At 34.4% G+C, this 23,865-nt stretch overlaps 3 protein-coding genes across 3 annotated transcripts in view; 2 read left to right on the forward strand and 1 right to left on the reverse strand.

Moving 5' to 3' along the window:
- LOC129953198 (uncharacterized) overlaps positions 1–23,865 on the reverse strand; it is a 126,908-nt gene that overhangs the window by 67,263 nt on the left and 35,780 nt on the right. Inside the window, exon 2 of the mRNA XM_056066123.1 lies at positions 10,965–11,131. The gene's annotated coding sequence lies outside the window, so the exon portion shown is untranslated. The remainder of the gene's footprint in view (positions 1–10,964; positions 11,132–23,865) is intronic.
- On the forward strand, positions 12,934–14,755 carry LOC129953220 (very-long-chain (3R)-3-hydroxyacyl-CoA dehydratase). The gene is made up of 5 exons (XM_056066173.1): positions 12,934–13,240; positions 13,299–13,415; positions 13,494–13,728; positions 13,784–14,129; positions 14,200–14,755. Exons 1-5 carry the CDS (start codon positions 13,133–13,135, stop codon positions 14,531–14,533), a joined length of 1,140 nt encoding a protein of 379 aa, XP_055922148.1. The 5' UTR covers positions 12,934–13,132; the 3' UTR covers positions 14,534–14,755.
- LOC129948078 (uncharacterized) lies at positions 16,477–22,326 on the forward strand. Its single transcript, XM_056058903.1, has one exon. It carries the CDS (start codon positions 16,477–16,479, stop codon positions 22,324–22,326), a length of 5,850 nt encoding a protein of 1,949 aa, XP_055914878.1.

Consider the following 23,865-nt stretch of genomic DNA (forward strand, 5'->3'; position numbering starts at 1 on the left):
CCACTACTACTTTTGAATATTCGCACTTTAATAAATTTAAAAAAACTCATACATATATATTTATTACAATTTCAATTGCATATCAAAAAAAGAGAAAAAACAACATAAAGAAAACTTTATATCTTTTTTAACTTTTAATCCTTTTGGGTTCGAGAGTTTCTTTTTAAGAAGAACGAACATGGATAAAACTTATACTTACACACGTATGTATGTATGTTTATCGACTTAATATAAATCAAAAGGTAAGTAGATCGTGTTCTACATGAGTCTAACATATCCATACGCTTTTTATGTGTAGGTTTAGGTAGGTACACTTTCGATAAAATCCTTTTTGATCAAAGATTCTAATTAAAATTTTCTATCTCTACCATGGTGATTATGATGATGTTAATGATGATGAAAATTATTTTATAAAAAAAAACATTAGGGGGATGGAAAGACGACAAAATCCCTATAAGAGAAAAATCATGGCTCAGCAGAAATTATATGATGGTTGGTAGGTTGGTTGGTATGAAGGTCCTTTGAGATTTAAAGCAATATTAATTTTCTACGAAACCGAAGCGAAGGTCGATTGATCAAAAGGTCGATACGTCATAATGATGTTGGTATTTATTGTTTTTTATTTTAAATTAAATACACACATATGTTTATAAGTAGGTATATCATTCATCAATGGAGAATTTCATCGAATAGGTATAATAATTAGTGTGACACAAGACAAAACTCTACACAAATAAACGAACTAAATTGATTTGATGAGTTATTCAGATCCAAGAAACCCAGCAATTCAATTTAAATTTCCGCAATAAGCAGCTGCTGAGATGGTTATAAATATATATTTATGTATGTCCTTTCCATCATCATCACCATCCACAGAATCAATCAAAAACAGCAGCTTCTGAAATATTATTCTGATTTGATTTTTTGTTCTAGAACTACTTTTTACTCACGAAAGATGATTTCTTTTAGTTTTTCTGTGTTTTCTTAAATGTACGAGTATATTTCTTTTTATACTTGCATCCTTTTTTATTTTGGTTATTTGCGGAATTAGAAAATTAAAATGAAACAAGACTTATTGAAATTTCTTAAGCTCGAACTTGTGTGTTGTTGTTTGAAGGAGAAACGTTCACCAAAAAATATTTGACTTTACGTAAATTTACACCTTTTTTGATAGAAAATTTAATTAAGAAATAGCAATTTTTAGTTAGATTTTTGTTTTGAAAAAAGTTTGTTTTTCCTCTTTAGAATAGAAAAATATAGATAAAGCGATGACTTTGAAACACTATGTTAGTTTTATTCTTTGTGTTGATTTATATTTTGTTTTGTTTTTAAAAATATTTTTGCAGTGAAACGTCCTTGCTGCTCTTTACATCCAAGTTGGCATATTCATTGTCATCATAATTATCATCAACGTTTTAGTAGACACATTTGAAGGAGAAGAATTTCACCAATTGTATGAGGTTTTGAGATATTAGAGAGTGAAAAAACGGTTAAAAATACATATAGACATTTGTATATATTTTATTTTTTTAATTGTTATGAAAATACTATTTTCTTATAACAAATTTTTGCGATTTTGTTGCTGTTGGTTGTTGTTATATATGTATATATGAGGGAGGCACTGAGAATTTCGTATCACTTTTTTTTAAATCGTTATATATTTTTCGAAGAAGAGATTAAGAGAAACTGAAGTAAATAAATATTTTAACACATTTTTGTACACACTCGTATGAATATTAACAAAATTTCAAAAACAGTCGTACATGTTGTGGCTTTTATAAAAACATTCCATTCAAAGAACAGTTAAAGTAAAACAATAATACTCGTAAAGACAAACGACACACACAATAATATAAGAACAAAAATATTTCCACCAGGATTCACATTAAAAAGGAACTTTAGATTTTTTTTCTTTTTTCTAAATTTGTAATTATCTTTACATTTTATTTCTTTTTTTTAAATTTATTTAAATTTTTTAATTTTATTTAACACACAAAAAGTGGGATAAAAGAAATTGAGTTGAGAGTTAAGAGATTTTTATTTTGGTTGGCTGGTTGGTTGGTTGGTACAAAAACTCAATATATGCGATAATTCAAAAAATGGGAAAATAATAACAAAAATCAATCCGAAGGATCATATCACAACGACACGAACAAAAACACTGATGGATAGCACACAACAAAAAAACATCACTCTGTCAGGTCTCAGGCAACAACAGGACGAAGTATAATCAAACAAACCAACTAAAATATGCTTTCGCTCTCTCGTGGCACAGGACACCGAAACCTTCTCCATACTTGTGTGTCCGTCTCTCTCTTTAACCTGCGATCGTCCTTTTTTTAGTGAGTTTGTGAGTAGGTTGTGTTTCTTGTTTGTCCGAAAAGTCACCTTTTTATCCACCCGCCATCTGCGTTTTTCCTGCGGCCTGAGGTGAGGGTGGTCTTGGTCTTGGTCCTGGTCTCTCTCTATAAGCAACTTTTGCTTCCAATGCAAGCACAAGTACAAGGATTCCTATATTGCATCGCTTTACTTCGCTCTCTTCCGGTGATGGTGTTTTATTCGGATTCTCGTGTGTGTTGTGTAAGGTACTCGTGTTGATGGTGAAAATCAGAGAGTACATAAAGTCTTTTCGACCTTCCAAAAGGGGAGGTTTTTTTATGTTCCTAAAGTCTACAGTCTAAGGTCTACACCATTCGGATGTGTGGTGAAAAGCCAAAAGCCTAAACTACAAATCTCTGCTGACATTGGAAAATGTGTGAAAACGGATGGATGAAGCAGAGAATGGAAGGATTAGTAATCAACACACACCTACTCTATTTCATGTGGAATTGTAATAATATACCACATCAAACTAGCAGCAATTTTACTGTTAAAGATAGAAGGTACTTTACTCATACCCAGTAGGAAGTTTTTTTGACTGGGGGTTGTGTAGGGTTCTGTTGCAGTGTAAGTGTGGTTTTGCAGAGGATATATATATACATATATTGTTGTTGCATTTCAATGATTCTGCCACACAAGTTTATTCTTGTTGGAAGAAAAAAAGTAAAACCAACCTTTAGATTTTAAAGAAGCATCAAGGCATCAAAAAGTTTTGAAAAGATTTTACTTTTAATAGTATTTGCAGTTTCCGTTTCCTGTACACATATACAGACATATGTATTTTGTCTATGCATACATGTATATGTTAGATCGTATTAAATTCTGTATTTCTCTGTAGCGCGAAACAGGATAAAGTATTCTAGAGAAAACAAATAAAAAATTTAAATGAAATCCGTTTAGCTTCTTAAAGTATGTTCTTGTATTCGGTATCCTTTAATTATATCCATACCGTGTACATTGTTTTGAAACATCACTAAGATATGTAATTGTTTTTTGTTTACAAAGAAAATCGCGCTTGTGTCATTAATTTTATGTTTTTTTTTTAAATACCGTAATCAATCAAATACATTAAATTAAAGGTGTGTGATGTAGGTAGATATTAGGTAAAGTAATAAAGTGTTAGAGAATAAATGGATAATTTCTCAACTGGTAAATTGTATCAAGTAATTTTTTGTTGCTGTTGGTTCTAATGCATGCTTGGTATTATTTTGCTAGAATAAGCCAACAAATGTTTCTCAACTAAAAATCTTAAAATTGTATTTTAGCTTAGTAACATGTTTATAGCAGTTTTAGATATATATTAGGTAAAACCTTTGTTTCTGCCTACAAACAAAATAATTGTAATAGTCTTATGCTCTTAGATAATTTCGTTAAATCTTCTTGGATAACTGATGCATAATGAGATACATTTATATTTTAATATTCGATAACTGTTTTGCAAATCCAAAATGTAGCAGAACCCTTCTTTAGATAGAGAAACTAACAACAAATTATATTGATTACTAATGTTTCATATGAAATGAAATAAGTATTGATAGCTTGCTTCTTATATTTTGAAGGTGAATCCTCGAACTAATTGCTTCCTAAAATTTGTTGCTGCTCTGCGTTTTAACTCTAGTTTTTAACCTAAGTATATAGCCCTCAACATAACATATCCTTTGCCTTCATCGATTCTATAAAAGCGTTTGATACATTAGAGCAGAGATTTGTTTGGAAGGTGCATCTCAATCAAGATTTAGACCAAAAAACAGTTTTAATCCTTAAGAAAATGTATAATAGGAGCACTTCCCACATAAAAACTCAATGCATTTACTCATTAATATGCTTGTATGCTTAGCTTAATTGAGAATAAATTGTGTTAGCTAAAATTAAAAATGGGCAGTCTGAATCTTAAGAGTCTGTTGAGGTAATCTTAAGTTATATCATAAAATAAAATAAGACCCAGCGTTTCAGTGTGACAAAAGCTTACGTAAGATATGTATATATGATTCTGGAATTTAATCAGTGTGATGCAAATCTGGCTTCAAACCAGAAAAATCCATTACTGACCAAATAATATTCACATTACGACATGATCTTAGAGAAGTTTGTTTGGTGAGGCCCTAGTTCACACAGTACTGCAGCGCCACCTTAAGTAAGTAAGTAAGTTACTTCAAATCCATTGTTTTCGTTTGCAGAGTTTGCAAGTTTTCAGAGCATAAATGTCAAACTTGTCCCTTTGTTCAGAATGACTATGAAGAATGCACGATGTTCAATAAAAGTCGGAAGGGATCTCACCGATGCACTGTCATGCAAATTCTTTAACACCGTTCTGGAAAAAATTGTGCTAAGCTCAACCGTTAACACTAAGTTCACAATCTTCCAAAGGAACATACATTTACTCGGATACACCGATAAAATTGACATAGTTTGGAAGATCAAATCGTTATGTCAGTGGTACGTTTTTGTGCTATGCGACGGAAGCGGATAAGATGGGTTAAGTCAACGACATTGAACGACGACGTCTTGGACAAAAAGTCACCATGGACAGCTAGAACTTTGAGGTATACCCTTTCAAAGAAAGATGACAGCGTCTTAGGTTGCTTTGAGAGAAAAATTATTCGGGTGAGTTTTGGTCCCGTCTGCATAGATGGAGAGTGGAGGATAAAATATAAGGACGAACTTTACTGGCTGTACAGTGACACTGACCTGGTTAAAAGAATAGGAGTCCAACGACTTAGATAGCTGGGTCATGTAGAGCGAACGTCCAGTCCGGAAGGTCTTCGAATTGAATCCCGAAGGACAGCGCAGTGGAGAAAGCCCGCGACTCCAGTGGGCCACCCAGGTGGAACACGACCTCAGCCAACTTGGTTGGAGATGCATGTTGGTTGAGACCCTGGTTCGTCTCCAAATGTAGCGCCACCTTAAGTAAGTAAAGATGCAGTTAAATACTGACATCTAAATCCAGTAAAAGTATGTCAACTTAAGATCAACTTAAATCCCTCATTGAAAAACAACGTAAATCGAAGATTAACACAAACTTAATTGAATTAAAAAAAAAGTTTCTTGATTGAATTCAAGTTAAACTGTGATATCCGTATCCGGATTATGTCGTTTTCAAAAACTTAACCTTGGGAACGGTCACCATTTTTCTTCAAAGAGCAAAACATCAATTTATCAAAAAATTCTACTTTTTTTCCAAGTCAACATCTTCATAACAAACTTTTTCAATTAACTTAAAAAGTTATTCGTCGAAAAGATATTTTTATGATACCTTATGATATTGATATATGAATTCAAAGTAGGTTGTCTATATAATTGTCTCGGTCATACATTGAAAACTCATGTCCAACCTATAAAAAAGTTATTAAGTGCTCAATAACAATAGCCATATTGTGTGTGCGCGCAACATGTGGCATGTTTCTTCATATTCGCTGAATATCCCAATAAATTTCTCAAAAAAGAATCCAATGCAAAAAGACAACTTCAACAACAACAACAACTAAGACGAGCAAGAGTCGTTCATCCACAAAATATACAGCACCATATTACTGCCATTGTTTTTTTTTTGTATAGTAGTATCAACAAGTCGCTTTGCTGCGCGCAGCACATTATACACAACTCCCGAGCCCGACGACGACGAGGCTCTACGTACAAATATATTCCCATAAATATCATTTTTGGCTCTCTACAGAGTTCGCACAGGACGACTAGAAGTACGACGAGGAAAGAGCAACGAAGGCTAGGACTACATGACACACTCACTGAGCACCACACTGATGTCAGTTGGAGGTGCTATAGCTGTTAAAGTCAATTGTCCATTATAATAAATTGAGCTTGATATTAATTTTCGTGGACATTTCCCCAATGCCATAACAATAATAGGTGTCTATATCTACCTTTGGACAGTGATTGTTGTTATTTGTCTTATTCCATAAATGCAATTTAATGTCTCACAAACTAATACAATCATACGGGTTCAAGATAGAGAGGAGACTTCCAGATTCCGAAATTCTATGCGTGTGTGGGCGAGTATAAAAATAAAAAGCTAAATTTTACTTTTGATTAAAAAAACACAAGCTTTTATTAGGTTAAATATAAGCGAGGTGAAAAGTCTTAAGTCATATGAAAGCTTCGAAAGAAACTTTGATTCCTTAAATTTTATGATACAAGTTTTATGAATAGAACTTTGTCTTCGAGTTTCAAATTTGAAAATAAGTTAAATGCTATATTCAGTAACGATTCAATGATGTGCCATTTAAAAAAAAAAATAAACACAACGAGTCCAAAATCAGAGCCACAGAGATATAAGGTTTTCATTTAAAAGTTTCATTTTCAATAAACCAAATTTAGGAAGCTGTCACTTTTGACATTTGATAAGTAAAAACTACACTATTATTACAAATACAAGTAAAACGCGCTTCAAAAAGGAAATTAAATTGTTAAAACTCAATTCCAAGTCAAGTTATGACATAGTATAAATAAATTTCGTAGTATTGCCAGAAAAGCTTCCTACTTTGAAATAAGAAATAATCAAAGTGAGGTCTTGTTATTTAACACCTTTAGACTCTTTTCTTTAAGCCATGGGCAAAATAATGTAATGCTCTTCAAACGATTCAAGACCTGAAGACGGAATTCGAGAAGTTGTCGAGGATATAAAGCCGATGAAAGAAAATTTTATAAAAATTAAAAGGAATTAAAAAATGTCATTTAGTTGATATCGCTTCCCATTGATAACACTACTTAACACTTATAAGACTTAATTAGCTCAAAAACAGCCTAGAATTCCGCCATCATTTAATTTTTAAAATTTGTTTTAGAAAGTCTCCATAAATTACAAATTTTTAACTTAAGTTGGGTGGTAGGGCTTAAGAAATCAATCTGGAGAATCCATGAACTAAGGAGTCCAAAAAAACCTTAATTACCCTATTAGCTTCGTAAAATTTTGTTTGGTTTAGAAATCCGTCAAAAATTTCAAAGGCCTTGTGAAACCCATCTGAATTTTGACGAGATTAGGAGTCCAAAAAGAGCCCAGAAAATCTACATCATTAATTTTTTTTTAATTTTAAACCTTAAAGTGTGTTTTTTTAAGCTTAACATAAAGTTTGAAGGGGAAAGGATTTTCGAACAAAGTCGGGACTACATTAGCTCAAAAAGAGCCCTTAATACCTTCATCATTACAACTTCGAAATTCGGACTTTACGGATAAAATTAAATCTCGTTTTAGAAAACCCAGAAAATTAAAAACAATTCGATTTGACGTAAGGAAACCACAGTGCAGCCATAAAAATCTCTTGGAAAATTCAAAAAAACCCTAAAACCAATGTTATTTTAAATGAGTTTATAATAGAATGACACTAAAACAGTTTTTTTTAATAAGCTTTCAATTAAGGAGCCTAAAGTAATTTAATCCTTTCCAATATTAAAATATAAAAGTTTATAAACAAAATTTAATTTTAGAACCGATTTTTTTAGAAGAGTTTTTACTTTTTATAGTAAAATTCTGAAGAAGAAATGTTGGACTGAATTTTTACTCTTCTTGAAGCCAAATCTTTGCTACCTTATTTTTTTGATCACGACTGATACAGTCAACCATAATCAATAAGTTTTCGTCTTGCTGTCACTTAATATAAAATTGAAAAAATGTTGATTTACAGCTCTAAAACATAACATTTCCCCCTGAATTTTTTCAACAAAATTTAAAAACGCTTATAAATTTGGCACCGTTCTCAGCATGTTCCAATTTCTATTGAAAAGAGAACGAAAGAACAAAGGAAATTTCTGATTTTCGAAAACTTGAACAATTTGATTTGATTTGAATTCATAAGATCATTAAAAATAAAGATTAAAAATAAAACTTGAGAACTTAATAAACTTTCGCTGTTTAATATAAAACATTTTATAAGAAGTGAACTTAGTCTTAAAATTAGATTGAAATAATCTAATATATAAAATTCTCCTGTCACAGTGTTAGTTGCCATACTCCTCAGAAACGGCTTAACCAATTTAGATGAAATTTTTTAATATACTTTCGGTAAGTTTAAGAATAGGTTTTTATCGATTTTTTATATTCCTAAGTGCTTTTGTTTAATTGCATTAACTCTGTACACGGTGAAAAGATCTTACGATAGTACTCAGTACTATGTACAATGAAGCATTGATTGCTATCGAGGATCTTTGCGTTATCATTGCCAACTTACCACTCAGTCATTTTGGTATTCATTCATTATATTGAAATGCATCTGATTTAATAGACACTGAATTGAATCATAAACTACAATTTAATACTGTAGAAATGGCAGCGATTGTTTCTCGCAAAAATGAAGAACAAAGAACTATTTTTGAACACATCATGGTGGATTCTTTTTTTTGGAAGAACTAGATGGAGCTGGCAAAACGTTCCTTATTTCTCTAATTCTTGCTAAAATACGATGAAATAATGGTTACGCATTGGTTATTGCATCTTCTGGTATTGCGGCAACTTAATTGGATGGAGGCAGAACAGCTCATTCAGTATTTAAACTGCCACTAAATATTCAAAATAACCTAGACGTGGTGTGCAATATAAAAAACAATCATCCATGGCCACAGTGCTGAAACAGTGTACAATTATCATCTGGGATAAATGCACTATGGCACACAAAAATTCGCTGAAGCGTTGAAAAGGACATTGAAAGATATAAAAAACAACGATAGACTATGAGGCTGCACTCTGCTACTCTTTTCAGTTGATTTCAGACAAACATTTTCCGTTATTACGCGTTCAACGTACCACTGTGGAGTGAGTATAACTGGAAGTAAAAATGCGTGTTCAAATGCTTCAAGATCCATCCGCTGAAACACTCTCAAGACAACTGTTGGATATAGGCGACAGAAAAGTTACTACAGATAAAATTGGATGCATACAATTAATGATCAATTTCAGCAAGATTATTGATTCAAAAGATGCTCTCATTGACTATATATTTCCTGATGTACACAGACAATATACAAATCATGAGTGGCTGCCAGAAGAAGCAATTTTAGCAGCAACAAATGTGGATGTCAACGAATGAAATCTCAAGATACAACATTTGTTACCAAGAGACTTGGTGTCATACAAATCTTTTGGTAAAGTTTGTGCTATCGAAGCTGTAAGATATCCAACTTAGTTTTTGAACTCATTGGATTTACCAGGGATGCCACCGCATAATTTAAAACTGAAGAATCTCCGATAATTTTGCTTCGTAATTTGAACTCACCACAGTGGTGCAACGGCACGCGATTAGTAATTAAAAAATTAGTGAAAATGTTATCGAAACCATAAATTAAATGGAAAAGTCCGAGGTGAAAACATATTACTACCGCGAATCCCTACTATACGCATAGATGTACCAATTCAATTCAAACGCCTTTAATTTCCAACTAAATTAGCATTTGTAATGCATATTAGATTAGATCACTTCATGTTTTTCACACTGATTTATACGTGTCGTGCTCTCTAGTGGGCAAACCATCCAGTTTGTTTCTATTGATGAAAGACGGGATCACAAAAAAATATTGTACACTCTGTTCTTGCATCAAGGGATTAATATAGTTTTTATAGTAGTATAGTCATATAGTCATAAGCAATATGTATATAATTTTAAGGAATTAATTTTAATAAATTAAAAAAAAATTGGTGATTAGTTATTTTAATATTTTGTCACGTTTGCAGTGCTCTATACCTCTCCCACTTATATACCACATCCTTACAAACATAAAATAAGTTATTTATTTCTATCTAAATATTATCTAGACGTTTTTTACATGACAAAACAACGTTTGTCGGGTCAGCTAGTATCATATATAAAAAAAAACTTTCTGAAGAATATTTAGTTTTCTTAAATCTATCTAAAACCTTTACAATAAGTTTTACTCACTGCACATGTTGGAACACGAAGGGTATCTACTTTATTTGACCTTTTTATAGTCATCATTCTATGAGCTATAGACGTCATCTTTGCACTTCACTATATTTCAATTTATTTCTAAACCAGATACAATATCAAAGCAAAACACACCCGAATGAAGAAAGAAATATGACTAAACTTCACATAAAACGCACGTATTTTTCCTCTATAAAAGGACATCTGAATAAGTAGTGTTGTTTTAATGCTAAGCTATTCACATTTAGAACCTTTAAAAACGGTTTACAACACATGGTCCCTAATAAATTATTAATTAGTAATCATGCTCATTAGGTTTTTTTTGAAAATAAATACGAATTATGTGCCCACAGTATCTCATTACAAACTCATTTGATTAGGTATGTAATATTTGGACTGTTTATTTTTAACTGAAACAATCACATATTTAATTAAATTATTAACTTTTATTAGATTTTTGGGGTCAATATTGATGGAGGCATACATTTGCAATACTTCTATGGTGAACATTTATATTTTTTTAGGGGTTTTAATTTTTTTTTTAAACCACACTATGTTTCGTAAAAAATATTTTGTAACGAAAGTAAACCTATAAAATAAAGAACAAGGACAGTATAGGATTCCTTAAACATTTTCCAAACTATCAAAACCATAACGAATATTTTCAACAAATTATGTAAATGTAAAAAAGAAACTTACCATCTACACGGCGAATTATCTTTAAACATCGCGAAATGCTTATTAATATATATGTTATGTTTTTAATTTTAATGGAAATATTTGGTTGTTTTAGTAAAATTTATGATTTATTTATTGGAAAAACAGTAACGGAAGCAAAAAGTTCGGTGCATGTTCATCAAGTTTACCTATTGGATGGAAAAAATAACAGTATTTAAGAAATTATAGTTTTTTTTGCTTACAACATTTGCTGCTCATTTCATAGGCTGTCTACATGTACAATTATTGTTAATCATCACAATGATTGAAAAATAAATTAAAAAACCAAAAATTGTGGAGATTCATTGTATTGTCACAAATTATATCAAACATTGTTTTCAAAGCTTAAAAAAACGAACTTTTATAATTTCCCATTATTATTAAACTTGGGGTTTCGATATAGACCGTTGTGCGCCGGTGTAGAAAAGAAATCAATAGAAAACAGAGACGGCATCGCTACCTCTAGGCACAAAGATTGGTCTACCAAAATAAAGTGCTTGCCAAGTTATTCACAAGCCTAGTCGATTTTGAAAGGGCTTTAAATTATACTTCAAAAAAATACTTAGTTTTATTTTATAGTGGTTAAAGATCTCTCCAAAACTTAATCAAGCTAAAAAGCATTTTACCCGAGTGATACGCAGCTCTGGATAAAATTTCATATTTTTGTTTCATAGAGTACATTATTGAGCTGTCAAAGTTTAGTGGAATTATAAATTGCTCATAGCATTTATTTAGAGCTAAACTTTGAGAGATTATTAGAGGTTATAGCTAAAAGAAGGAATGGTTGATATTTTAAATATAAATCCAAGAACATATAAAATTACCTGCTAAAAGAAATTAAAAACATTCTTTAAATGGTACTTTGTTTCACAAAAAATTTTATCAAAATTCCCCTCTTTAATTTTGTATGGCTATGTTCAATTGAGTTCAAGGACAACAGCGTTTTTTTAAAAAGTCTTAAGCATCCAAAATCAAAAAAAAGATTGCGAAATACGAAAATAATTTAGTTCTGATAGGAAAAAGAATTTGGCGATGATCGTCAGAGAATATCTCTCTTTTTGGAGATTAAATTTTCTACCCAAAAGTTCTTCTGCCCAAATTAAGCCGAGGTTTTAGCTGAAGTTTGAAGAGAAAATATGATTTAAATTTTAGTTCGAGTTGCGTACTACCCTTAACTAGGCAATCACACACCGGTTTAAAAAATGACATTTGTTCTAGTTTTCTTTAAAACTATAAGATAAATTTTGGAGCAATTTTAATAAAGTTTAAACACAGAGTTTGATTTTAAAAATTGTAATGTAATTTATTTGATTGGTTTTAACGTAAATTTAACATGAGCTTAACAAAGAAGCTACTGCCAACGCCACCTCGAACTTACCGTCCTGAATTATAACCAACTTCAAGTGATAGAAAAAAAGCAGATGGCTTGGTAAAAAGAAAACGAACCACCATCATCAAATGAAGGGACGCCGATCGAAGCCGACAAACAGTTTTAAGTTAGACGTAATTTGGATTTCTTTTATTAATTGGATATTGAATCGTAATAAATTGGTCATTAAAAAATCAAAACGCTTGTTGCGAAACAGACAAAAATATGCACACATATAAAACCAGTTATATTTGACATTTTGCATACTTCAGAACCAAAAAAGTCAATACCCCATAGTGGTCATAATGCATTCTGATAAATAAACAAAACGCTCAAATTGAATAAAAACTGTATTCATACTTGAAAATGTTATGTCATATCAATTTATAGAAAACAGGCAACAGTTACAACATCAGGCAGTATTTTTCATTGCAATCACAAATTGCCTCATCTCAATTAAATAAAATAAAACTGTTCCTAGTATAATCCTCACAAATTGTATAACAGCCCTGTACAATAATTTAAATATCCCTTTTTCTTATCACCCTCAACCAAAACGTCAACGGTTGTGAGAACCGTCAGTCATAATTAATTTCCCTTCTCGAATTGATACACACTACACTACACAGGCGACAGGCATACAAGTGAAAATTTTGTGTTCCCTGCAAAGTTTCAGTATTTATATAAATTTTATATTAAATTTAAAATAATTAAACCCTAAAAAAGGCTGCAAGTCACAAGGATTATGATATTTTCAATTGAAAAAAGAATATCCTAGAAAATGAATTCTTCAACAACCACAACTTCGAAGCAACAACTCACTCCACTTGTCTATTGGGCCCAAACCGAAGACCAAATTACATTAAAAGTTGAATTAAAAGATTCAAAGGTAAGTAAATTGGCCATTTTATAGTGTTTAACTGATTAAAGGAAATTCTATTTCACAGCAACCTAATGTACGGTTCGATGAGAAATCCCTAAAATTCAGTACATACGGACTTGGTGCTCGGGGATTGAATGACTATCAATTTGCACTTAATTTATTTTCAAAAATCGACGACGATGTGAGTGGTTGTTGGCTGGGATGAAACTCCACAAGTTTTGATTAAAGTTACATTTATTATATATCCAACTCATTTTAGGACTCACATTTCAAAGTCTATGATTCAAAAATCGAATTTACCATTAGAAAAGAACAACCTGCTTGGTGGCCAAGGCTTACTGCCACCCCACAGAAGCCACACTGGTTAAAAATCGATTTCGACCGATGGCGTACCGAAGATGATGTCGTCGATGAGGACGAACCTAGAGACGTCATGGAAGACTATTCGTCGGCAAGTCGGAAATTGCACTTGGAAGAGCTTGGCTACATCAAGGGTAATATGTGATTTTGATTTCCCTGAATTTACTTATCGATTTATGAATTCCACAGAGAGTGGCAAAAAGGTTTACATGGTCTTTTACAATCTTTGCCAATTCGTTGGCTTTACTTATGTGTTGCTGGTGATGTCGGTGCTTTATTATCGAGATGGACCGGATTCCATGTCGAAGATTTATGAAACTGTTGGCAATCCGTTGAAATTCTGCCAGCTATTACAGTATCTCGAAGTTTTGCATCCAATCTTTGGCTATACGAAAGGAGGACCATTGATTCCGTTCTGCCAAGTAACTGGAAGGAATTTTGTTCTATTTGTGATGTTAACTCTGGAGCCACGCATGCAAACGAAGCCAGTTGTCTTTTATGTGTTTTGTATATGGGCATTGGTCGAAGTTGTAAGGTAAACTATCCCAAGTACCTCTCCTATTGTATGCAATAACTTTGATATGGTTTCTTTTTTGTTCCTCTAGATATCCCTACTACATCACTCAAATGTTTGAGTCTGACATTGGGTTGTTGACTTGGTTGCGTTACACAATCTGGATTCCCCTTTACCCCATGGGCATTCTATGCGAAGGAATTATTATCTTACGGAATATTCCCTATTTCGAAGAGACAAAAAGATTGTCAGTGGAATTACCAAATAAATGGAACTTTGCATTCGATATGCCATCGTTCCTGAAAGTATATCTAATCGTGTTGGTTCTGCCAGGGACTTACTTACTAATGACTTATATGGCCAAAGCAAGAGCTAAAAAACTATGTGGCATCAGTGGTGGAAGTAAGAAGACTCATTCCAACTGAAGCGAAGCAGTTATTTTTACTAAAGTATAGTAATTCATACATATTTTTGAATGTATTTTTTTGTGATTTATATTGTTTTTATAATAAATAGAATAATTCAAGTTTTTAGTAGTCAAACAAAAAATAAGCTAGCTATACAAATTGTGTAAAAAGTTTAATACAATTAAAAGTCAAAGCGATTTGAGGCGTAATTAATAAAATAAAAATATCTTTAAAGAAAAAGTTGCGAGTTTTTTGGTAGGTTTGGCTTTAAAAGTTTTTGATTATAAGGCAAATGTTGACAATTGTTTGACATTGGTTTCTAAGAAATCAGAGATACTCTGCTAGACATATGCACGCTTTTTATGTTGTTTTACTTTATAAATCCAAGAGAGAACATTTTAAAACACTAGCAAGAACAAATTCCGTTTGAAATAAAAAAAAAACTTTATCAAAACAAAATTGTCATTGGCATTCCATGCTATGAAATTGTAACTTGAAAGTTGCAGGGATCATTAACCAAATTTTGTAAATGGCCCCGATTGGGAGTGTCGATTTTTTAATCGATAATGGAATTATTTCGCTTATCGATTGGATATATGAATAAATTAGTTGGATCAACAGTCCTTTGATAACTAGGGCCTAGTGAATTACAACTCTCAACCATTCCTTTTTGCGAGTAATGTTGTGAGGGATATAGCAGACCTACAGTTTTAATCTGAATCCGAACGACTAAATTGAGAAAGCACTTTTCATGGCAAGAATAACTCTGGGAGAATTTGTCAATTCCTCGCAAAAGGAATCTACTTCATATTGTGAATGTAGATAATGATCGAACCTTTTCGATTTCACGGTCGTTTGCTTTCAACGGAAGATTGTGTTTAGAAGTTTTTTTCTTGTAGTAGAAAGCAAATCGAAATTTTAGCCAATCAAAGATAAGATGGGAGAAATTCACTTCGGACCTTAATGATGATTCACTTTAATTCAATTGTTTATGAAAGCTTTTGAAACACAATTTCTTTTATATAATGTATATGTGTAAATATATAAATTAATTTATAATAATGAAGTTAGCTTGAAAATATGTCAGACAAAGAAAATAAAGAAATATTTGTTTATGTAATATTTAAACAATTAATTAAATGATACTTAAGTATAAAGCAAGTTATGGAGTATGTTTACTCATGACGACGCACGTTTAATTTATATTTACATTTTATATCCTAAACTATACTAAATGAATAGAAATCTAACGCAAACTATAGGCAAAACAAAAGTTTCTAATATGACACTAGCCCGGCAAAAATCTTCGTTTCAAACCCTCCTAGTGGGTGCCGGGCGGTAATTATCACCACAGTTGTCTGTACGTTGTGAAGATGTAGCTGTTGCCAAACCTGGCAATGCCGTAAATTAAATTCGAATTTCATTTAAACTGAAACAAATATGTACTTTCCATTAATTAATATTGTTGTCTTTGTCACCGCTCTATGAAAGACTTCCTTTTTGAAATTTATATCTCTAAAGAGCAGTCAAGCAAAAGAACCAAATTTTTTAATCCTGCCTTTTCTTAAACATCAAAAATAAAATACTTGAATTTAAATTAAATTTGTTTTTCTTAAAGTAACATTAAAAAATTTGCTTAAATATCAGTATAAACTGCTCGCAATTCTGTTTAAAAAAAAAACACGACAAAAGCCATAGGCATAACCTACGAGTTCGTTCACCAAAGCCTAGCTAAAGTCTAAAGAATTGTCTTTAATATAAATAGAGATACGATAACCATCGCCAAGATTACGATCAAATTGTGGATTAACGCTTCAAAAGGTTACCTGGAATATTTCAACACGTGCCGAGTTGCAGCCAAATGCAACTTAACCTCCACCTCAGAGAATTTTTGTTCAGCTCATATTCGCCACTGTCAGGTAAGTCTTAGTATTAAGGTTTATAGTAAGTTGTTTGAAAATATGGTGAACTCACCTCCGTCAAATACAAAACAACCCGATGCACAAATTTCCTGCCAATCATGTAACGATGCCGACAACAGTCAAATGGTTCAATGTGACGAATGTGATGGATGGCATCACTTTAAATGTGTCGGAGTTAACGCCAGCATCGAAGATAAAGACTGGAAATGCAAAGAGTGTCATCAGAAGGACTTGGATAACCAAGGAGGGACTTCATCATCCAACGAACAGTTTGAAGCAACACAAAAAAACCCTATATGTACATCGACACGGTTACCACCAGCGGATTCCGGAAGAAATTTACAACAGACGTCTTTTTCACCTACTGCCTCGAAACAACTTAACGGCAACAAAAATGAAAATCCCAAGTTATGTGTCCCAGCGCGTACAAAATCAAATAAATCCAAATCGATAAATTCGGTAAAATCATTGCAATTAAACTTAATGAGGTTAGAAGAAGAAAGAGATCTAATGAAAAAAAGAGATCGCGAATATTTGGAAGCAAAGTATAAGCTTTTGGAGCAACAAACAGATAGTGAAAGTGAAGACGAGTCAACATCATCAAGGGTAGATAAGTGGATTAACCAGCAATCCATAACTAAAAACCAAGTTTGCCCCACTTTGAATCATCAAAGCGGAAGCAAGCAACAATTAGTACCCAAATCTAATACCCAAGAGCTAACAAGAGCAATAAATCTAAATGAGACATGGGTCGGAGCCTACGGTTCTTCCATGCCAGCTGTTAACATCAACACAACAACCAACAGAGACTCAACAATTTTCCAAAATCCGTCAACCGTCCACACTCTTCATAACGATGACCGTGGCAACGACATCATCGACCAAGCAAGAGGAAGGCCTTATCTTAATACTCAGCAGATAGCAACAAGGCATATTGTTTCTAAGGAATTACCGACGTTTTCGGGACGGCCAGAAGAGTGGCCATTATTTTTCAGTTGTTTCAAGAGTACAACCCTTGCATGCGGGTTTTCAGATGACGAAAATTTGATAAGGCTTAATAGATGTCTAAAGGGCAACGCCCTTGAATCAGTGAGAGCTAAACTACTCTATCCAAATCAAGTCCCAAGTATAATCGAAACACTGAAGATGCTATTTGGTCGTCCAGAATCAATTATTAAAACCCTGATTTCTAGGCTGAGACAAGAACGCCCACCTAGAGATGATAAGTTAGATACATTAGTCGCCTTTGCCTTATCGGTTCAGAACATCGTTGCTACAATGGAAGCTGCTGGATTGACATCACATTTAAACAACCCTTGCCTGATGCAAGAATTGACCGATAAATTGCCATTCCAAACCAAGTTGAATTGGGGTGTTTTTAAACTGAACAAGCAGAATATAGATCTGACAACATTTAGTTCCTGGTTGTTTCAAGTTGCCCAAGCTGCTTGTGAGGTAACAGATGTGAGTTTACTCTCAAAAGATGTTAAGCCTGACAAAAGGCGACAGCCATCCAATTTCCATCTAAATGGACATCATGATGAAGCGAAAAATGAATTCCAGTGTCAAGATCAGCAAAAGCATTGTGTTATCTGTAAAGGAGCTTGCAAGTCAGTGGAAAATTGCGATGAATTTAGTGGACTTAGTTTAAATAACAGATGGAAAGCAGTGAAGAAACATTTTCTGTGTCGCACATGCCTTGTCAACCATAATAAGCGAAGATGTTTGTCCGCAAATAGATGTGGAATAATGAACTGTACGTATAGACATCATAAGTTGCTGCACAAACATGAGCAACCAGCTGCAAGATCTGAAAATCAAAATCTGTCTAGTTATCATTGCACGCATAAACACAAAGGAAGTTTGTTGTTTAAAATTTTGCCTGTGTCTCTCTACAACAATGACATTAAAATCGAAGCATTCGCCTTTCTAGATGATGGCTCCTCTGTGACGATGATGGATAATGAGTTGGCAGACATTCTCAAATTAAAAGGTGAACCCCAAGAACTCCGTTTGAGATGGACGTCGGGTAATTCTCGCACTGAAGAGAAATCAAAGAAAGTTAACTTGATGATAGCAGCTAAACAAAGTTCTAAAAAGTACGCACTTACAAACATTCGAACTGTTGAGTCTTTAAATCTTCCTGCACAAACAATTAACTTTAATTCGCTTGCGTCATGCTACCATTATTTGAAAGGTATTCCTATTCAATCTTTTACTGATGCTCGACCGAGAATATTAATAGGCCTCGATAATGCCAATTTATTAAATTCTTTGAAATATCGCGAAGGAAGAATTAACCAACCATCAGCAATCAAAACGCGTCTTGGATGGACTATTTATGGACCTTGTGAAGAGGAAGGCGAAACATCAATCGATTATCAAAATTATCATTTGTGTGAGTGTAAAGAGCAAGCAGATGAAAAGCTTCATGAATTAGTTCGGGAATTCTTTTCAATAGAAAGCTTCGGTTCAAAGGAGATAAGAAAACTTACTAAGGACAGAGATGTAAGAGCCGAGAACCTGCTAGAAAGCTCAGCTAAACGACTAGGTAAGAGGTTCAGTGTTCCGCTTTTATGGAAAAGTGAATGTCATGCATTTCCAAATAGCAGACCATCCGCAGAACGAAGACTTATGTGCCTTGAGAAACGATTACATAAAGAGCCCGAACTAGCAGCAAATTTAGATTCACAAATCTCCGATTATTTACGACAAGGATATGTGCGCAAACTTACAAGTGATGATTTACAAAACTATAAAGGCAACCGAATCTGGTATCTTCCCATTTTTCCCGTTTTAAATCCCAACAAGCCATCAAAGGTGCGAATGGTATGGGATGCGGCCGCGCAAGTTGACGGAGTCTCGCTAAACTCAATGCTACTTTCCGGACCCGACTATCTTGTCTCACTTATAGACATACTATTTCGTTTTCGTCAAAGGAATATAGCAATCTGTGGTGATATAAAAGAAATGTTCCACCAAGTGCTTGTGGAAGAAGCTGATCAACACGCTCAAAGGTTCCTGTGGAGGAGCAAGGAAACAGGAATAATAGAAGACTACGCTATGAACGTACTAACTTTCGGTGCCACATGCTCACCATACTGTGCAGATTATGTGAAAAACAAAAATGCAATGGAACATTCTGAAAAGTTTCCCCGAGCAGCAGAAGCCATTATACGGAATCATTATGTCGACGATTTTTTAGACAGTTTTGACACCCCAGAAGAAGCAATGCGCATAACAAACGAAGTCATATACATTCATCAACAGGCTGGCTTTGAAATAAGAAACTTCATGAGCAACTGTGAGAGTGTAGTAGCAGCTCTAGGAAAAAATGCAGCCGATTGTGCAAAGCCATTTAAAAACCGTTCAAGTCCTTACGAATTTGAAAAAGTTTTAGGGATGTGGTGGTCACCGTTAACTGACCAATTTTCATTTTTATTTAACAGCAAAAATTTTGATAAAGAGATCCTAGAGGGCTTATTTCCCCCGACTAAACGAATTGTTTTGCGCGTGCTTATGAGTACCTTTGACCCACTTGGTCTAATTGGGCATTTCTTGATGTTTCTAAAAATTTTATTGCAATCTATTTGGCGTGAGCGTATAAACTGGGATGAACCAATACATGAAGCGCACTTTGAACTTTGGAAAAAGTGGCTGAATTTGCTACCTACAATTAGAGAAATCAAAATAAGAAGACCTTATCTTAATAACTTGAAGTTTGATGCTGAATCTACAGTAGAGTTACATGTTTTTGTAGACGCTAGCCTGTCAGGATTTGCTGCGGTATGCTACTTGAGAGTACAACGTGGCACATCTATTCAATGTAATTTGGTATGTTCAAAAACGAAAGTAGCTTCTTTAAAACCGATTTCAGTTCCTAGAATGGAATTAGAAGCAGCTGTGTTAGGTGTTCGATTAGCACAAACTGTCATTAATGGACACTCAATTCAAATAAATAGGCGTTACTTCTGGTCAGATTCTCAGTCAGTATTATGTTGGATAAAAAATGATAATCGAAAGCTTAAACAGTTTGTTACATTTAGAGTTGGTGAAATACTAGAAAATTCGAATGAAAACGAGTGGCGATGGGTTCCAAGTGAACATAACGTAGCCGATGATGCCACAAAGTGGAATCTCAAAGTTGATTTTTCTTCAGACAGCCGTTGGTATCGAGGACCAGATTTTCTCTACAGCCCAAAAGATTCTTGGCCTTTGAATCCTAAAGAGGATACAGGAAATGAGATTGAAGTACATACTCACATTGACGTTTCTGTAACACCACTACAAAATTATATGCAGTTTTCTTCATGGGAAGAAACGGTCACTGCAGTTTCATATGTTTTTAAATACTTCTGTATATTTCTACAGAAATTCCGCAAACCGGACGATTGTTTCGATCTAGGAGAAAGTAAAGGTACGAAAAGTTACCTACTTTGGCTATGTCAAGACGAAAATGGTAATCTAGATTACGTCAAAGGAGCTGAAACATATTTATATATGATATGTCAATCTGAAGGTTATCCTAAAGAAATAAATGCCTTGCAAAATAAACAGCCAATTGAAAAAACAAGTTCACTATACCAGTTGAGTCCTTATCTGGATACGAAGGGAGTAATGAGGGTAAAAGGTCGTATAGATGCTTCTAACCATGTTACTCTTGATTGTAAAAGACCAGTTATCTTACCGAAACAGCATCATGTCACTACACTGATTGTTGACAATTTTCATAGAAAATATAAACATATTTTTTTCGAAACAGCAGTAAATGAAATACGTCAATTCTTTTACATTCCAACTTTAAGAGCAGTCCTAAAAAGAGTTCAAAATAATTGTCAAGAGTGTCGCAACAATAGAGCTATGCATGTAGCTCCAATGATGTCTGATCTTCCTGAAGCACGCCTAAAGGCCTTTACCCGACCATTTACATATGTAGGGGTGGATTATTTTGGGCCAATCCTAGTCGCCGTTGGACGACACACCGAAAAACGATGGGGTGTTCTATTTACTTGTCTCACTGTGAGAGCTATTCAAATTGAAATAGCACATAGCCTGTCAAGTGATTCGTGCATCCTAGCAATTAAAAGATTTTGCGCGAAACGAGGAAGACCGAAGCAAGTCTGGAGTGACAACGGCACAAATTTCCGAGGAGCTAGTCAAGAACTGAAAACGGCAATAGAAGAGCTTTGCACAGAAGACATTTCTAAAAATCTTGAAAAAGAAAAAATTGAATGGAAGTTCATCCCTCCCACTTCGCCCCATATGGGTGGTAGCTGGGAGCGGCTTATACGATCAGTGAAACAAGTTTTGGCAAAAATGCATATCGGCCGTAACCCTAAAGACGAAGTTTTGCTTACAATGATGGCGGAGGTTGAGTTCATTATAAATTCTAGACCACTTACTTATATTCCTATAGATACCGACAGTGATGAGGCGCTCACCCCAAATCATTTTTTGATGGGGTCATCAAACGGCATAAGACTTACCGGGGAGCTTTCAAGCGATGGCCATACACTCCGCAAACATTGGCTTGCATGCGAACAATACAGTAATCTTTTTTGGAAGCGTTGGGTGAAGGAATATCTCCCCTCTCTCACCAGACGAACGAAATGGTTCGAACCTGCTAAGCCTGTATCAGAAGGAGATATCGTTTTAATTGTTGATGAAAAGAACCCCAGAAACACCTGGCCAAAGGGAGTAATCTTGCAGGCGAACCTAAGCAAAGACGGACAGACGAGATCAGCAATTGTGAAGACAGCCACTGGAACATACACACGACCGGTGGCAAAACTAGCAGTACTTGATGTAAGACGGTTTGGCGAAGATGGTAACTGGAAGAAGCCACCAGCTTACCAGGGGGGAGTGTTGCCAAACCTGGCAATGCCGTAAATTAAATTCGAATTTCATTTAAACTGAAACAAATATGTACTTTCCATTAATTAATATTGTTGTCTTTGTCACCGCTCTATGAAAGACTTCCTTTTTGAAATTTATATCTCTAAAGAGCAGTCAAGCAAAAGAACCAAATTTTTTAATCCTGCCTTTTCTTAAACATCAAAAATAAAATACTTGAATTTAAATTAAATTTGTTTTTCTTAAAGTAACAGTAGCAGTAGCAGTGCAACTCGAGGAACCAAAAAACTATCGGAAGGCGTCTCAGAAAAGGAGCAAGCTTGACGGCCGGACAAAGCAACTGCGTACTCTTAGTGAAATTGTGGATGAGCTCTCCACAAACAGAAAAGGTCTGCTGAAGGTGTTTAACTCTCTCTAGGGCAAGCTCTCTGAGATGGTGTTTTCATTAACTATATCAAACAGAGAGGGCCCCTACCCTAGTTTTTGCACTGGCGAGATGTTCAGGGGGTATAGGGTAATCAAGTGTGCGGACAGGTTTTCTAGGGATTTCCTTAGTGAAAGCATTGCTAAGGTTAGCAATGACTGCGAGGGCTTAAAACTCAAGCTTATCCCAACTAAGGACATCCCTAGACAACTGAAGGCTCGCATTTTGTTGCCGCTCATGAGCATAAAGCCAACCGGACAGGATCTGATCCGTGGTCTTCAGAGGAAAACTCCGCTGATCCCCATGCACGATTGGGCTGTAGTAAAGGCAGAAGACCAGCGCCTCTTACCTTCTGAGGATTAGCGAGGAAAGTCTAGGGGCTCTCGAAAAGGCCGAGTACAAACTTAGTTTTGGCATAAGGAATGCCAAAATTAGGATTCTGCAGATTCGGGGAACAGACACCGACAAAGCTGATGACAACGTCGAGGTTGACGATGTTGTTAGCGGAGTCGAGGTCCCCACCGAGTAACCGGGCCCAGCTCTGCAGCTAAAAATAATTAAAAACGCGCTGAAGGTCATCCAGATTAATCTGAAGCACTCTAAGTGTGCTTCTAATCTGACAGTTTTAATTAGGGAGGAAAACTTCGACATTGGCGTTATTCAAGAACCGTGGATAAACGGCTCTCAGCATGCTTATCTTAAGGGCAAATCTACGGAGAGTGCCCTCCATGAGGTAGTGCGTACTGTAGAAAAAACAATCCATTATAAAGAATCTACTCTTGCCACCTTCTCAGACATAGAATGTGTTTTTAACAACGTCCTTACCGAATCCATAGAAGAATCGCTCGTTAAGTTCGGTGTAGAAGACTTCATTCGAGAATGGATTATTTCCATGCTCAGTAGCAGGAATATTCTAGCCACTCTAGGCAATACAATCGCAACAAAACACGTTAGTAGGGGAACACCCTAGGGTGGTGTCCTTTTGCCTCTTCTATGGCTTCTGGTCATGGATACAATTCTAGTTAAATTAGAGAGACGTAGAGTGAAGGCGGTAGCCTATGAGGATGCTTTGGTGCTATTGGTGTCAGGAAAGTACACCTCTGTGATTATTGAAATCACGGAGTCAGCTTTGAAGAAAGTTAGCAGATGGG

Source organism: Eupeodes corollae, chromosome 1 (genome assembly GCF_945859685.1).
Source record: "Eupeodes corollae chromosome 1, idEupCoro1.1, whole genome shotgun sequence".
Lineage (NCBI taxonomy): Eukaryota > Metazoa > Arthropoda > Insecta > Diptera > Syrphidae > Eupeodes > Eupeodes corollae.